Source organism: Helianthus annuus, chromosome 3 (assembly GCF_002127325.2).
Source record: "Helianthus annuus cultivar XRQ/B chromosome 3, HanXRQr2.0-SUNRISE, whole genome shotgun sequence".
NCBI classification, from domain to species: Eukaryota; Viridiplantae; Streptophyta; class Magnoliopsida; order Asterales; family Asteraceae; genus Helianthus; species Helianthus annuus.
Window position 1 is genome coordinate 151,829,917 of NC_035435.2, and position 16,346 is coordinate 151,846,262.

General features: G+C 36.0%; 1 protein-coding gene across 3 annotated transcripts; it reads left to right on the forward strand.

Moving 5' to 3' along the window:
* The first annotated feature begins 3,694 nt into the window (after window positions 1–3,694).
* On the forward strand, window positions 3,695–16,330 carry LOC110930157 (centromere-associated protein E). 3 transcript variants are annotated; one of them, XM_022173390.2, is made up of 10 exons: window positions 3,695–3,830; window positions 3,929–4,055; window positions 6,723–7,200; window positions 7,698–13,057; window positions 13,165–13,975; window positions 14,455–15,113; window positions 15,210–15,354; window positions 15,459–15,540; window positions 15,675–15,792; window positions 15,976–16,330. In XM_022173390.2, exons 2-9 carry the CDS (start codon window positions 4,005–4,007, stop codon window positions 15,775–15,777), a joined length of 7,689 nt encoding a protein of 2,562 aa, XP_022029082.1. In that variant the 5' UTR covers window positions 3,695–3,830; window positions 3,929–4,004; the 3' UTR covers window positions 15,778–15,792; window positions 15,976–16,330. The 3 variants fall into 3 exon arrangements, with proteins under 3 accessions (XP_022029082.1, XP_022029084.1, XP_022029083.1); XM_022173392.2 differs by lacking the exons at window positions 3,695–3,830; window positions 3,929–4,055 and having other exon boundaries at window positions 7,052–7,187; XM_022173391.2 differs by lacking the exons at window positions 3,695–3,830; window positions 3,929–4,055 and having other exon boundaries at window positions 7,062–7,196.
* The last annotated feature ends 16 nt before the right edge of the window (window positions 16,331–16,346 follow it).

Consider the following 16,346-nt stretch of genomic DNA (forward strand, 5'->3'; position numbering starts at 1 on the left):
CTTAGCAACGATAGTACTATAGTTTGGACTCAACACCTGTTCACTCAGGGGTTGTTAAAGACAATTAATTACATGGCTCACAATGGTGAGTGTGTATTACGAACTGCCTTGGGCAGTCAACCCGCAGTCATTGGTATCGATAGGTTCATGTCGATAACTAACGTGCTTCATTTCACACTGTGTACGTGTTGGTTATGCTTAATCGATTTCGAACTCTATTATATCTATTAAACTTGTATGCTCACCTTTACACTATGTGTATTGACTTTTACTTTAACGTATGTGGCAGGTGCTTAAGATGTTTAGATGCTTGGTTTGCTGTGAAATCGAGGCTAGGAAAGGTCTAGAAACAAATAAACGAATTTTCTGTATTTGAAATCTGAGTTGTCGGAACAGAACAATTTGACTAGACTTTGTCTGTAATAATTATATTACTTTTTATGTCATGGTATGGGACGTGATGCTTTAAATAATTGGTAATTATAGTTGTTATGGACACTTCTGGACAATCTGTTTCGCTCAGTGGCACGCCCCGATGTTTCCGCCATCGATTGGGGTGTGACAGTTAGGGTTTTAGGGTTATGAAATTAGGAAAGATGAGGTGTATATGCAATGTTTTTAGTTTTATTTATTAAACATGTAAATAAAAATATGAATTAACCAAAATATCCTTAATTGAATAAACTTAACTGAAAATTTTAACATAGTTAATACTAAAGGACGTAGAGTGTAACGGGTTTTGCAAATAAAGGATTGTGACTGTAATTATTAAAGTTAAAGTCTATCCGTTGCAATCCGGTACAAACATAAAGGACGAAAAGTGTAGTTTAACCTAAAAATTAACTTCGTTAGCATTTGATTTTGTAAACTCACTTATTTGTTTCTATGCTATGTTAAGTTTTTTCTATATGACTAGATCATTTTCATTTCTTTAACATTTCAATTAATGCAAAACACGTGTGATATCCTTTGGGCATATAAAGATTTTACTGCGTTTTTCTTTTTGGTTGTTGTAACAAGTGCGAACTGTAACAAATCAAACCAATACTGACCAGTTTTCGCGCAAAACGCGAGACATTTCAACTTCATGTGTTTTAAACTTTGGAATTATGAAGGATTCAACATTGTTATTTTGTAAATTAAAAATAAATGATGACAATTTGTTTATATTAAACATTTTCTCACCAAAATTTAAATGTGGGCTTTGAGTGATTATTTCCAAATAGATTTAAAATAAAGACAAAAATAGTTAATTTTTTTCTTGAACCCTAAAAATTAGTTTCACAGCGAAAAAAAATCTGATTTTTGGTCTCAAGTGGCTCAATCCAAATCAAACTTTCTTGATTTAATAAAGAGTTAATTGTCAAAATCGTCCCAGAGGTTTGGCATGTTTTTAATTTTCGTTCAAAATGACTTTTTTCTACCAAATAGCCCTTCACGTTTGTAACTTTTTGCCATCTTCATCCAAATGCCTAACTGGGTTAGAACAACCGTTTGATGAGTTTTTTTTTTTTTTTTTGAAATTTCACAAATACAGGGTCTGAAAAGTAATTTCTTTTTTAAACTCTAACTTTATAAAAGTAAAGATTTACATGTAAAACAAATTGTAAAATTATATAAAACAATTGTGGACAAAAAATAAAATACTTAATTAATATCTATTGGCGATACTCCTTGTTCATAGCTTGAAGGCTTAAATAAGCCATGAATAGACACTGTAACTTTATAATTCAACTCGATCATATTAATTAATGAAAATTTGTTTAGACCTGCTTAAATCTAACGCTCGTAATGAAGATGGTTTTAGATCTAACATTCATTACAGAGATTCCGATTCAAATTATAAAGTTTCCGTTTTAATTTCCGACGAACCCTACGGTGTTTCAAAACATAGAGTCTCCGTTTTGATTTTCGACGAACCGTGCGGTGCCGATTCAAATCATATAGTTTTCGTTTTAAATTCTGGCGAACCATGTAGTGTCCATGTAGGTCGCTTGACCGCAAAAGTGACGACGACGACCTTTAGCAAGCGGAAATTTGTTGAACGAAGCTGGTCAAAAGTTGTATCACAGCAGAGATGAGATCCTTCACCTGATTTGTCGCCGGCGAACTCATCAACGGCTGGAAGTTCTTACGAATTTCCCGTGTTGATCTAGCCTTCTTCTTCTTCTTCTGAACATGATATCTCCATCACGTTCTTCAAGCTTAGAAGGTGATATTCCGATTACCAAAAGCCCTCCAAACTACAGATCACAAGAAAAAATATACAAAACAACGAGCATTACACAGTGGAGGTGAGTAGCGGTGTGAGTGGTAGTTGATGGTTTGTTTTGAAGGTTGTAGAAAGAGAAAGCAGGGGGTGATGGTTTTAGGTTTAAAAAGGAATTACATTTCAGGCCCTATACTTGTGAAATTTCAAAAAAAAAAAAGACTCTCATCAAACGATTGTTTCTAACCCAGTTAGGCATTTGGATGAAAAATGGCAAAAAGTTACAAACGTGGGGGGCTATTTGGTACAAAAAAATCATTTTGGACGAAAATGACAAACATGCCCAAACCTCAGGGATGATTTTGGCAATTAACTCTTTAATAAAACATTATCATATAATCCTAAAGTATTGTTATTTACTAACTAAATTTGTTATGTTTTTAAAAATGTGTCTGTATGTTCTTTTCTTTTTGCTAAATAAATTGTGGAGTTAATTACTGTTTTCGTCCCTGTGGTTTGTCAAAAATCACTATTTTAGTCCATTAGTTTAAAAATTGCGATTTCAGTCCCTGTGGTTTCACTTTCGTAACCATTTCAGTCCACCTTGTAACCATTTCAGTCCTTGTACTTAACAGAATAATGGATTGAAATGGTTACGAAAGTGAAACCACAGGGACTGAAATGGTTATGAAAGTGAAACCACAAGGATTGAAATCGCAATTTTTAAACTAATGGACTGAAATAGTGATTTTTGACAAACCACAGAGACGAAAACAGTAATTAACTCTAAATTGTGGTATAACAAGAATGTCATATAAAAATGTGTTATAGATTGGCATAAGAAGAATTTTATAATTTCATTTTATATTTGATTATACTATTGTATCCCATATTCATCAGATCCTCTTTACTTATTACTCATTGGTAATCGTGAGGATATCACCTAATATCATAGATAATCGTGATTCGTGAGGATATCACCTAATATCATATTCGTAAAAAATGTAAAAACTAATTATAAATCTCATACTCAAATACCTATCTAAGATATTTCAGTTTTTTAGTTTTCATGTCGGATTCGATTAACTTTTTTATCCCTAGTTTGTTATAGAATTAGCATTTTATTAAGAGTTAATTACTGTTTTCGTCCCTGTGTTTTGTCAAAAATCACTATTTCAGTCCATTAGATTAAAAATTGTGATTTCAGTCCCTATGGTTTCACTTTCGTAACCATTTCAGTCCCTGTGGTTTCACTTTCGTAACCATTTCAATCCATTATTATGTTAAGTACAAGGACTGAAATGGTTACGAGGTGGACTGAAATGGCTACGAAAGTGAAACCACAAGGACTGAAATCGCAATTTTTAAACTAATGGACTGAAATAGTGATTTTTGACAAACCACAGGGACGAAAACAGTAATTAACTCTTTTATTAAAACAAATTTATTTATATTTTTAGGTTACGAAAGAGACCCTAAACCAAAGCGTAATCTTAAAAGATACCCTAACACCACGTAGAAAACACACCCATTTCGTTTCATTTCAGATCTAACCGAAAAAACGCTTCCGATTTCAACAACCCACAAGATCCATCATCCAAATCCCTCAACCAGCTCAAAGGTTTGTACTTCAATTCCCCTATTTTCTTCTTACAATACGCGATCTATCAATCTCTCCCCCCCCCCCCCAATTTTAATCTATAGTTACTGCATTTACAGGTGTTTTATGATCTAGATGCTGGTTAGTTTGAGGAGTTATTATAACATGATTTGGATTTAAACGCAATTAGTATCGATGGATAAGAATAAAAACCGTACCGATCTGCTCGCTGCTGGCCGTAAAAAGGTTAGTTTCGTGTTGATTTCAACTTGTTTTAATCTTAGTTAGAATTCTAATCTATTGGTACTGTTTGATAGAGTGGATAGATGTAATAGTGTTGATGTTTTTTGATTTTACTGATTTTGTATTGCTAGTTGAATGAAGATTTGATTTAGGTTTTTAATTTTTTATTTATTTGATATTGTGAATTTGGGGGGAATTGTATTTATGGAGTGTTAAGAATCAGCAAAATGCTGTAGAGTGATATGGTTTGGTATCAATTGGTTAAGGCTTCCTAGAACCCTAAAACCCCTTTCACATAAAGTGACCGTAACACCATAGTTATTAAAGGCGCTAGGCGCACTCAAGGCGCATAGGCCTCGCCTGGGGCCTAGGCGCAAGGCACAAAAAAAGCGAGGGCCTGAGAAAAAAGGAGCGCACAATGAAAAAAAAATTAACTTATTTTATGTATTAGAAAAGTAATACTATTCTTCAAATAAAATAAACAAAAGCTATTATTTAACATTTAATATCATCTATTTATTAGTGTAGAAAAGTAGTTTTCCTAAAATAAAAGTAGAATTCTGGCTGGAATATTGCCGGAATTTACAGGATTTGGCCGGAAACTCTCCGGAATCTAGGAACCTCGCCGAAATTTGTGTTTGAATCATCACCTGGAGAATTAAAGCGCAATTGCCTCACCTAGCTTGGAAAATGGGCCTAGGCACAAGAGGCGATGGCTTTTAATAACTATGCGTAACACGGTTTTTTGTTGTAGTAAACTTGTCATTTGCCAAGGAAGTCGTAACAGCGTTTATGCTTCGCTTAATCTTTTATAGGGTTTAAGGTGTTTCGTTGGGCGTTTAAACTGAAAAAATAAGTTTTTGGTGAATGATAGACTATGGGGGTGATTTTTTGATTAATTAGGGTAAATGAGAGATACGGATGTGATTTTTCGATTAATTAGGGTAAATGAGAGACTACGGATGTGATTTTTCGATTAATTAGGATAAATGATAGACTACGGGTGTGATTTTTCAATTAATTAGGGTCAAACTTCTAAGTATTTGATTTTGAAAGCGAGTAAGATGTTTTTTGTAAGAAACAAAGATTGAGCTAAATATGAAATTTAATGCTCATCCATGAATTTAACCACTTGATGATCTGAGTCTGATTCTTCAAGTAGCGGTAATTATATTGAAAATGAACATACAAACACCTCTTTATTGTCAATCTCTTGTTTGTATTCTCATGCATCTTTCCACCAAATTTGAATAATTAAATTCTTGTACTAGTATTTTGTCACAGTTGTGTTTTGTGCATTACAGTAATGTCCTAGATTATTAAAGGTGTTAGGCGCACTCAAGGCGCATAGGTCTTGCTTGGGGCCTAGGCGCAAGGCGCAAAAAAAAAGCGCGGGCCTGGGAAAAAAGCGCACAACAAAAAAAACTTAAAATATTTTTATATATTAGAAAATTAATACTATTCTTCAAATAAAATAAAACTAAAGCTATCATATAACATTTAATATCGTCTATTTAGTACCAAAAGTTATAAAATGCTAGTATTAGTGTAGAAAAATAGTTTCTGTTAGATAAAAGTAGAAATCTAGCTGGAATCTTGCCAGAATTTAGAGAATTTGGCCGGAAACTCTCCAGAATCTAGGAATCTCGTTGGAATATGCGCATGAACGATCACTCGGAGAATTAAAGCGCAATTGTCTTGACTTAAGGCACAATTGCCTCGCCTTGCTAGGAAATTGGGCCTAGGCGCAAGAGGCGATGGCTTTTAACAACTATGGTTTTAGGTCATCACTCATCAGAACCCTATCAGCAAGGTTTAGTTAACAGAAGAACATACCTACTACTAGTCATTAGTCACTACTTCCATTGACAAAATGTATCGAGTAGTCAGCCACACAAGTTTTGCCTTTCATATTGATTGTTAAAAACTGTAAGTTGTGTACTGGCTTTGTTTTCATCATACAAACCAGATATATGTCATACTGGAATTAAGTAATTAATTAATTTAGTATTATTGTTATTCTTGCTGAGAGTTTTATTTAACTGTAGCTACATTTGCCTATTTAATTAGATATATGATCATGTGGAATCATATTGAAATCAATATATATGTATGGAACTATGGATTGGTTGTACATTATGCATTTTAAGTTATAGACAACCAAGGTATCATTTTATCTCATTGTCCCAGTTGTAAATTCTAGTGTTGGTGTGTTTCTGTCTGATAACCAATTCTATTGCCACACAAACTTTTAACTTTTAGTCAACAATCCACATCAGCATGTTGGTTATGATCTTTTTGAATCTTCAATTGGAGAACCGAGAGTTTGTTTTTATTAAAATACCCAAAAAAAGTTAACTGTCAAGTTGAAAAATAACAAATCGATAGCCTGTTTTTTTTTTTTTTTGCAATGAACGTTTATTTAATAGCTTATACTATATTGTAACAAGCAAGCAAAATAAATTGATTGGTGTTTACTTGTTGTGCCGTTTGGTGCCAAAATCTAAAGTGCAAACTCATATATTGAATTCTGTTTGTCGGTTATGCTCTAATGGCATAGCGTGAAAGAGGTACAACTGTACAAGTTTTGTTTAGAAAGCTTTTTAGGGTACACTGTAGATACAGTGAAATTTGGTTTTGACTTTTGACATTGTTTGTGTGCTTTATCAGCTTCAACAATATCGGCAGAAGAAGGATGGTAAAGGCGGTAAATCCTCAGGTAAGGCTAATAAACCTGACCCTGATGTGAATACCGAGGAATCATCTTCAGTTGCTAAACAAACAAAGGGAAAGAAACAATCGGCAGAGACGAACGTGCCTGTTCAAGATTCAGCCACAGAGCTTGTTGATTCATCTAATGCCGACATTACTGCTCCTGATCTCTCATCTACATCAGATTTACCAACAGAAGTTTCCGAGACTGATGTGTCAGTTAATACTTCGGTTTCAGATGAAAACCTTCAAAGTTCTAATCTTGATGATGCAATGCCAGCTGATTTATCTCTAAAAGGAGTTAATATTGAAGGACAACCTGACAGTGATTATGTGTCTGTAACACCTGTTGGTTTTGAGGCTGTACTTGATAATATTGCTGGTAAAGCAGGTGATGTGAAAGCTGCAAGTGGGGAAGATCAGGTACCAGATGTAGGTTGTGCCTGTATTCTCTTGTTCTCAACTACATTTTCTTACCAACATATATATAGTTGTCAATAGCGAATAGCGGACGATAGCCGCAAGCAACCTATAAGCTACGTAGTGATAGCGATGAAATAGCGGACCCTATTTTATGTTTAGCGATACACTAGAAGAAAATTTTAGAAATTTTTATATGTATGTTATAATCCAAATACGGTGTTTCTATACGTATATTTAACAAAAACCTAAAATCCAGCTATTGTATACATATGTTTTATCGCTTTTTATATTAAAACAAAAAAACCTGAAATCCCGCTTACTCGCTATGGAGGCGCCATAGTCAGATAACGATGAATGAGCACTTTGCTGCGCTATTTGCTATAGCGTTCACTATGAGCGCTATTAACAACTATGCATAGATGCTTAAATATCTACAATGATAATGGGTCCTCAAATTCTTAAATTCTTCGTTTTCATGGGTTATAATCGAACTTTTTTGTTGTTTGGTAGGAGCAATGCAGGAACATGATCATTCATGTTCAGAACCAGATAATACAGCCAGTTTGATTCATCTTGAAAAGGATGATAAAGATCAAGTTGATTCAGCGAAAGTTGAAGAAGATACTAAGATGGAATACACAGACAGTGCTCCAGAACAAACTAATGAACATGAAGATCACATGGCGGGATTTCGTGATGATGGAGGTGTAAAGTTGTCGGATAGATCAGGTGAATCTGAGTTCGGTCCAGTTAGCCTCACTCAGCTTGCAAAGGCGTTACAGCTTTTAAGTGAAGATGAACTTCGGTTTGTTATGGCGGGAATAGAGGCAAATAATGGTGGAGATATGAAGTCTGATTCTGTTGAGTTACATGAGAAACTTAAAGAGCAGTTATATGTTAATAATATTGAAAAAGAGTTGACTTATTTGCAGCTATGCGAAGAACGGGATCTACGGAAGGAAATTGATTATGAGAAATTATCTCTTAGTGCTTCTCTTCGTGACGTTGAAGGGAAGAACAAAATTTTCTCTGAAGAACTTGCCACATGTAAGTCTGAACTCGACAGAGTTACAAGTGAAATGGAGAGGCTTCAGATTGAACTTAAGAGGTCTGAACATGAGTTGTCAGAATTGGTTGACAGCAAGAATTTGTTGTCAGAATTTCAGGCGAAACATGAAAACCTGAGTGAGAATGTTTTTTCATTGACCGAGGAGAATGAAAAGTTAAAGAAAGAGTTAATGGATTGCAAATCTTTACTCGAATTATCACAAGTTGAAAACGTCAACACTAAAGAAAGTCTTGCTCTTGTAATGGCGGAAAGAGCGAAACTGGAAGAGGAAAAAGAAAGTTATGTTTCTGCATATGAGCACTTTGTGAAGGAAAATAAGAAGTTTTCTACGGAGTTGTTGGAATCTCAAGATTTGGTGGAAAAGTTACGTTCAGAAATTGCTAAACTAAACGAGAATCTCGAACTGGCCGCAAAGGAGGAAACGAGACTTGGAGAAGAAGTCAACCAGTTGACCGGCGAAAAGGAGGCGGCTTTGACAGAGTTAACAAATTGCAAATCGTTACTGGAGTTATCACAGGCAGAGATTGCCAATTCAAACGAGCAATTTGTGCACAACAGCAAGAATTTTTCTGCGGAATTATCAGAATCACAGCACTTGGTGGAAAGTTTACATGCAGAAATTGCTAAATTAAGTGAGAATCTTGATTTAGTAACGAAAGAGAAGACCAGACTTGGAGAAGAAGTCAACCGTTTGACCGTTGAAATAGAGGAGAATAAGAAGGTTTCTATGGAGCTGTTGGAATCTCAAGATTTGGTGGAAAGTTTACGTTTGGAAATTGCTAAATTAAACGAGAATTATGAATTGGTAACAAAGGAAGAAACGAGACTTGGAGAAGAAGTCAACAAGTTGACGGTTGAGAAGGAGGCAGCTTTGACCGAATTAACAAATTGCAAATCGTTACTGGAGTTATCCCAGACGGAGAATGCCAATTTCAACGAGCAATTTGTCCACAGTAGTAAGAATTTTTCTCTGGAATTATCAGAATCACAGCAGTTGGTGGAAAGTTTACGTGCAGAAATTGCTAAATTAAGTGAGAATCTTGATTTAGTAACAATAGAGAAAACCAGACTTGAAGAAGAAGTCAACCGTTTGACTGTTGAAAAGGAGGAGAAAGAAGATTTGATGGAGAGTTTACGTTCGGAAATTGGTAAATTAAACGAGAATCTTGAATTGGTAGCCAAGGAGGAAACATCACTTAAAGAAGAAGCCAACCAGTTGACCGTTGAAAAGGAAAAGGCTTTGACAGAATTAACAGATTGCAAGTCGTTACTGGAGTTATCTCAGTCGGAGAATGCCAATTTCAATGAGCAGTTGATCCACAGTAGTAAGAACTTTTCTTTGGAGTTATCAGAATCACAGCACTTGACGGAAAGTTTACGTGCAGAAATTGCTAAATTAAACGAGAATCTTGATTTGGTAACAGAAGAGAAAACCAGACTTGAAGAAGAAGTCAACCGTTTGACTGTCGAAAGGGAGGAGGCTTTGACTGAGTTAGCTAATTGCAAAACCGTAATGAATGATCTCCAGGTGAAATATGAGAAATCAACGGCTGACAGCAAACTAGAAGAACTGAGTAACAGTTTGGAGGAAATTTTCCTTAAAAATGTGATCTTGGATGAATACGTGAAGCAATACGTGTTCACCGTTGAAGCCAACAAGGGTGAACTTGTAATTTTACTTGAAAATCTGAAACAGGAGGTGATCACTACTAGAACAAAGAACTCTGAACTACAACAGCAGGCAGATGATATGACTGAGAAGAACAAGGATTTAGAAGAAAGTAATGAGCTGGCGTCCTATGTAATACGTAAAGTTTTTGATAATCTTCAGAAACTTGTAGACAATTCGGGCCCGTCTACAGAACAAAGTGAAGACAATACTGCAAGTGAGCAGCTGGATCATCTCGAAATCAGCAATTACGACGTCTTTATTGAAAAACTAATAATGATTCTGCATGAACGGGCGCAACTTGAATCCAAGAACAGAGAATACAATGTGGAGTTATTAAGAAGGTTGAAAGATATGGAAGAATTAAATAAACGGTGCATTAATCCCGATGTTATTCTCAAGCTGTTTGAAAATATTCAGTGTATGGTTACACTAGACAACGTTGTGTTCCAACCAGATGAACCACTATCTTCCTTAGAGTCTATAATTCAACATCTGGTTAAGAATTTGAAGTTCAATGAAACGAATTTGAATGATTTGCAGAATGAAATAGACCACTTAACATCCTCTATTGTTTCGTATGAAATCGAAAGTCACGTTTTGAAAGGAAGTTTGATTACTGCAATGGAGCAGGTTGCTGTTCATCAATCTGATGCACAATTAAAGGAAACTGAACTTAGTCAATCGGAGCAGCGCGTATCTGCTTTACGTGAAAAACTTCACATTGCTGTTACGAAAGGAAAAGGTTTAATTCAACAACGTGAAAGTTTAAAACAGAATCTCGCAGCAACGTCCAACGAGCTGGAGAAATGCTTACATGAATTACAGTTAAAAGACGCCACACTTCAAGAAACCGAAACAAAACTCAGAACATATTCTGAAGCTGGTGAGAGAATGGAAGCTCTTGAATCCGAGCTGTCTTACATTCGAAATTCCGCTACTGCATTGAGAGAATCATTTCTTCTTAAAGATTCCGTTCTTCAAAGGATCGAAGAAATTCTAGAAGATTTGGACCTTCCGGAAGAATTCCATGCTAGAGATATCATCGACAAAATCGATTGGTTAGCAAAATCAGTCTCTCAATCTCAAAACTCGTTTTCTGTATCAAATCAACCGGGCACAATCGAGAGAACCCGTTCGTTTCCTGAATCTGTTTCACGGGCTATGGATAGTTGGAGAGAAGTTCTAGAACCTTCTTCGGGTCTTGATGATGAACTGAGAAGAAATTATGAAGAACTTCAAAACAAGTTTTACGGGTTAGCTGAGCAAAACGAGATGCTAGAACAATCGTTAATGGAGAGAAACAATCTTGTGCAGAGGTGGGAGGAAGTGTTAGATAAGATAGATATGCCGTCACAGTTTAGATCACTGGAGCCAGAAGATAGAATCGAGTGGTTAAGAGTTGCTCTTTTGGAGTCAAATGACCGTTGTACCCTCCTTCAGCAAGATGTTACTGAACTGGAGAAGATCCATGGATCACTAGCTGCGGATCTTGAAGAGAGTCAAAGGAGATTAGTTGACCTTGGGTCAACCCTAAAGGTAATTACTGATGAACGGGAACAGCTGTCTGCTAGTTTTGAAGAGAGTCAAAGGAGATTAGTTGACCTTGAGTCAACTCTAAAGGTAATCACCGATGAACGGGAACAGCTGTCTGCTAGTTTGGAAGCTCAGGGTCATGAATATAATGAAATTTCCGAGAAAGCTTCGTTATATGAAATCGAGAATGAAAAACTTCAAAATGAAGTGCTTACATTGCATAAAAAATTCGATGAAAAATATGTGGATGAAATAAGGCGGTTGCAGGATCTGGTTAAGGACATGCTTCACGTTTCGGAAATGGAAGATCTTGATTCAAATACAAGTGATATACAGTGTCTGGAAGGATTACTGAGGAAGCTAGCAGATAAACACGTCACGGGGTATGGAGAAAGAAGCGTTGACCAGTCAAACATGCACGAGGAACTGGAAAGAAAGCTGGAGGCTGTTGAAGGTGATTTAGTGCAAGTGAAGGATGAAAGAGACAGACTTGCGGAAAAAAGTCAAACTTTGATCGCTGAAGTTGAAGCATTAGAGGTAAAGAATCAAGAATTAAAGGATTCACTTGCTACAGTTAAAGAGAAGTTAAACATGCATGAGGAGTTGGAAAGAAAGCTGGAGGCGGTTGAAAGTGAGTTGGTGCAAGCGAAGGATGAAAGAGGGAGACTTGTGGAAAAAAGTCAAACTTTGTCCGATGAAGTTGAAGTATTAGAGGCAAAGAATCAAGAACTAAAGAATTTACTTGTTCAGGAAGAGCAGAAGACTGCTACAGTTAAAGAGAAGTTAAATGTTGCGGTTAGAAAAGGGAAATCTTTGGTTCAAGTGAGAGATAGTATGAAGCAAACCATCAATGATCTGACCTCTCAGGTTGACCGTTTGACTGATGAAATAAAAGTTCGGGAAAATACAATTTTGGAGTTCCAGCAGAAGATGAAGGATATATTCGTTTCACAAGAATTGATGGAAAATAAAGATTCTGAAATCCGATTCCTGAAAAACCGTCTAGAACAATCCGAGAATGAGCTGCATGAGAAAAGAAACACAATGGGCATGATTTTAGGTGCTTTGGCTGAGATCGATCCTGCCGTTGACTCAAGAACTAATGACCCACTTGAGAAAATGAAACAAATCGAGAAAGTAATTCAAGATTTACAAGCTGCAACATCGTCTGCTGAACAAGATTCAAGAAAATCCAAAAGAGCTGCTGAATTACTTCTTGCTGAGTTGAATGAAGTACAAGAAAGAAACGAAGATCTTCTAGAAGAAATTTCAGAATTATCAAGGCAAAGGGATTCAGCGGAAGCTTCTAATCGTGAATCTCTAACACGATTAGAACAGTTATCCGCTCTTCATTCGGAGGAAAGAAGTAGCCAGTTTTCCGAACTTACAAATTTGAAATCTCGTTTAGAGCAGTTAAGTCCTGCATTTAGCAAAGTCAACAATCTGCTTGATGACGTCTTGCCGAAAGACTTGGAGTATCTTTATAATCTCGAAGCTGGCGTCAAATCATTACTCGAATCAAATGATACGTCTAATGTCGGTGCTCAAACCCTAACCAGTTCATATAGTGGCATTAGTTCCAAGTCAGAGTCAAAGGTAAGCAATCAGTTGCACTTCTATGTATTTTTAACTTCAAATTGCATCTGTTTCTTATCTATTTTAAGTTAATCTTGCAAGTCATACTATTTATTTGTATTTTTCAGGTCAATGCTCTGTTCAAATCTTTCTTCGACAGCAAAACGGAAGAGCTACACAATGACAACACCATCGATGATTTATGGAGGTTTGTTGGGTCCCACATGCAAGATGCAATAACTAAACTTGATTCTTTCGAAGAAAAATTGCAGAGCCATTCAAAATCCTTGCATGAAGAAGCTATTCGTTTATGTGAGACAGTACCGACTCTTTTTAAAGAAATTACTTCCCTTAAACATTCGCTCGAATCTGCAAACGAAGAGATTGCTCAGTTAGAATCCACGGGGAAACAAAATGAAACTGAAAACGTAATGCTACGTAAATATATTTCAGTTTTGTATGAAGCTTGCAAGAATTCCGTTTTCGAAATCCAGAAAAGCAAAGGTGAAATGGTTTCAGATGATTCTTTTGTTGAAGATGGAGAAACCGTTTCTGTCTCCGAAGAAGGTGTCATGAGTATTGTGAACAGATTATTGTCGGCTGTGAAGGATTATCACAGTAATCAGACTAAAAATGTGGAAGTTAAATTGAAGGAAATGAAGGCTACAATTTCTAATTTACAAAAAGAACTTACCGAAAAAGATGTTCAGAAAGATAGAATCTCTGTGGAACTTGTGAGCCAGATTAAGCGAGCGGAAGCAGCTGCTACGGGCCACTTGCAAGAACTTGAATACGCAAAAGCTCGTATAAATGATTTGAAGGATCAGTGTAACTTGTTGGAACAAAGGGTCAAAGAGCTAGAAGGTCAAGAATCCGTATTGGTTGAATTACATGAGAAGGTCAAATCACTTACGGAAGCATCAACAGCAAAAGAACAAGGTCTTGATCTTGATTGCGCACCATCTTTTAATTATATAATTTAGAGTAAAATGCCATTTTCGTCCCTGAGGTTTGGCTAGTTTTGCGGCTTTCGTATGAAGGTTTGTTTTTCCGCATCTGGCTCCAAAAAGTTTGAAATCTTGCTATTCTCATCTGGCTCGTTAACTCCATCCATTTTTCTCTGTTAAGTGAGGGGTGTTTTCTTCTTTTTTGCTGACTTGAAGGGTAATTCGGTCTTTTTTTACTTTATGTAAAAAGGCCAAATTGCTCTTTAAGTTAACAAAAAAGACGTAAATACCCCTGACTTAACGGAGAAAAATGGATGGAGTTACTAAGCCGTATGAAAATGGCAAGATTTCAAACCTTTGGACGAAAGTCGCAAAACTGGCCAAACCTCAGGGACGAAAATGGCATTTTACTCTATAATTTATGATGAACAAACGTTAATAATTTAACAAGTTTAAATTTGTTGATTGCAGAAAATGAAGCTTTGTTGCAGGCTCTTGATGAAGAGGAGGCCCAAATGGAAGACTTAAGAAACAAAATCATTGAATTGGAACAACTTGTTAAGCAAAAAAATCTTGATTTGGAAACTGCTGACGCAGCGCGTGGAAAAGCTTTGAAAAAGCTTTCGATAACCGTGAGCAAATTCGACGAGCTTCACCATTTATCTGAAACCCTAGTTTCTGAAGTTGATAAGCTTCAATCTCAGCTTCAAGAACGCGATTCAGAAATCTCGTTCTTGAGGGATGAGATTACACGTATCACCAGCGATTCCTTGCACGCATTGAAAACCGACGAAAGGGGTTTGACCGAGATCCAAGACGTTTTGACTTGGTTAGATTCGGTGGCTTCTGGAGTAGAACGCGATGTTAACCTTGACGACAAGAAAAACGAACAGGTTCAAGAACAGAAGGAAATACTTAAGAAGCAAATCACATCCATAATCTCGGAATTAAACGATTTACGCCAAGTGGCACAAAGCAAAGATGATCAATTACGTCAAGAGAGAAGCAAAATTGACGAGTTGACGCGTTCTTTGAGGGAAAAGGAATCTCGATTAAGTTTGCATGAAAATGACGGTTCTTCTGCACAATCGGCATCTGTGACCTCTGAAATTGTCGAAGTTGAACCTCTGGTTAGTGAGTTTTTTAACTTATAGTTTACCAACTAAGTTGCAAATAAAATCAATCAGGTTCATGAATATAAAGAAATATTTGTAATATTTGTGCAGTTAACTAAATGGCCGTCACAAGGGACTTCCACTGCACCTCAAGTTCGAAGCTTGCGTAAAGTAAATAACGATCAGCTCGCCATTTCTATAGATGACGTGGATTCAGATGATAGAGATAAGTTGGATGATGACGATGATGATAAAGGTATCAGTTATATTTTGCTTATAAATAATAAGCAAAATTGGTTCGAGGGTATAGTGGTCATTTATTTCAAATGCTTATAGCTGCTTTTTGTTTTGTTCGCGCAGCTCATGGTTTCAAGTCTCTTACTACATCAAAACTTGTCCCGAGATTCACTAGGCCTGTTACAGACTTTGTTGATGGCTTATGGTATATTCTCTTTCTCTAATATTTATATACATACACACGTGAGCGTGTATGTGTGTTTCATTATTTGAATATGAGGTTTCAAGAGGATCTATGATTCATTGTGTTTTTTGTATTTAATAAATGTTATCGTTCAGGGTTTCGTGCGATAGGACTTTGATGCGACAGCCTGCTCTTCGGCTAAGTCTTATTCTGTATTGGGCTGTGATGCATGCACTTCTTGCAGTTTTTGTAGTTTGAGAATCAGCTGTACTGGTTAGTTTCTTCTTTATACATGTATATATATACATACACCATTGTCTTTTTTAAATCCTCTGATAGGATGGATTTGTAAATGAATCCTAGATTGCATTGGGTTGTATGTTTTTCTTTTAAATTAGAGGCAATTGATTAAAAAAAATGTTTTTTTCCTTTAATCAAATACTGTTTTATTTACAGGTTTTCATTCACTAGAAGATATGATGTTCTTTAAAAACCGTAGATTGGTTTTCTCTTGGATGCGTTTAATTCATTACATAGCTACAACACAAGTGCGTGTGATTTCTTCCTATTTTATCAGAAAATCACAGATCTTGTTCAATGAATTTAAAACCTCACCAATAATTTGGGCAAGCTCAAGAATCCTAATCGTATAATACGAAGATGAGTTGGCCCTTGAAAATGTTTTGAAAAAATTTCTTTGTTTAGGACAGGTAAGTGCATATATGTGTAGTTCTGTTAGACCCCATATTTTTGGGTTTACTTATAAGATGGTTGCAAAGATTGTTTGAGCAATGAGACTTGGATTTTTTTATATGTTTGTTTTATAC

Bases quoted from the DNA above. Each gene is read 5' to 3' on its own strand.
- LOC110930157 (XM_022173390.2), top strand. From the start codon at position 4,005: ATGGATAAGAATAAAAACCGTACCGATCTGCTCGCTGCTGGCCGTAAA. The intron at 7,201-7,697 runs GTTGTGCCTGTA...GTTGTTTGGTAG, and splicing joins AGATCAGGTACCAGATGTAG to GAGCAATGCAGGAACATGAT. The intron at 13,976-14,454 runs GTCTTGATCTTG...TGTTGATTGCAG, and splicing joins ATCAACAGCAAAAGAACAAG to AAAATGAAGCTTTGTTGCAG.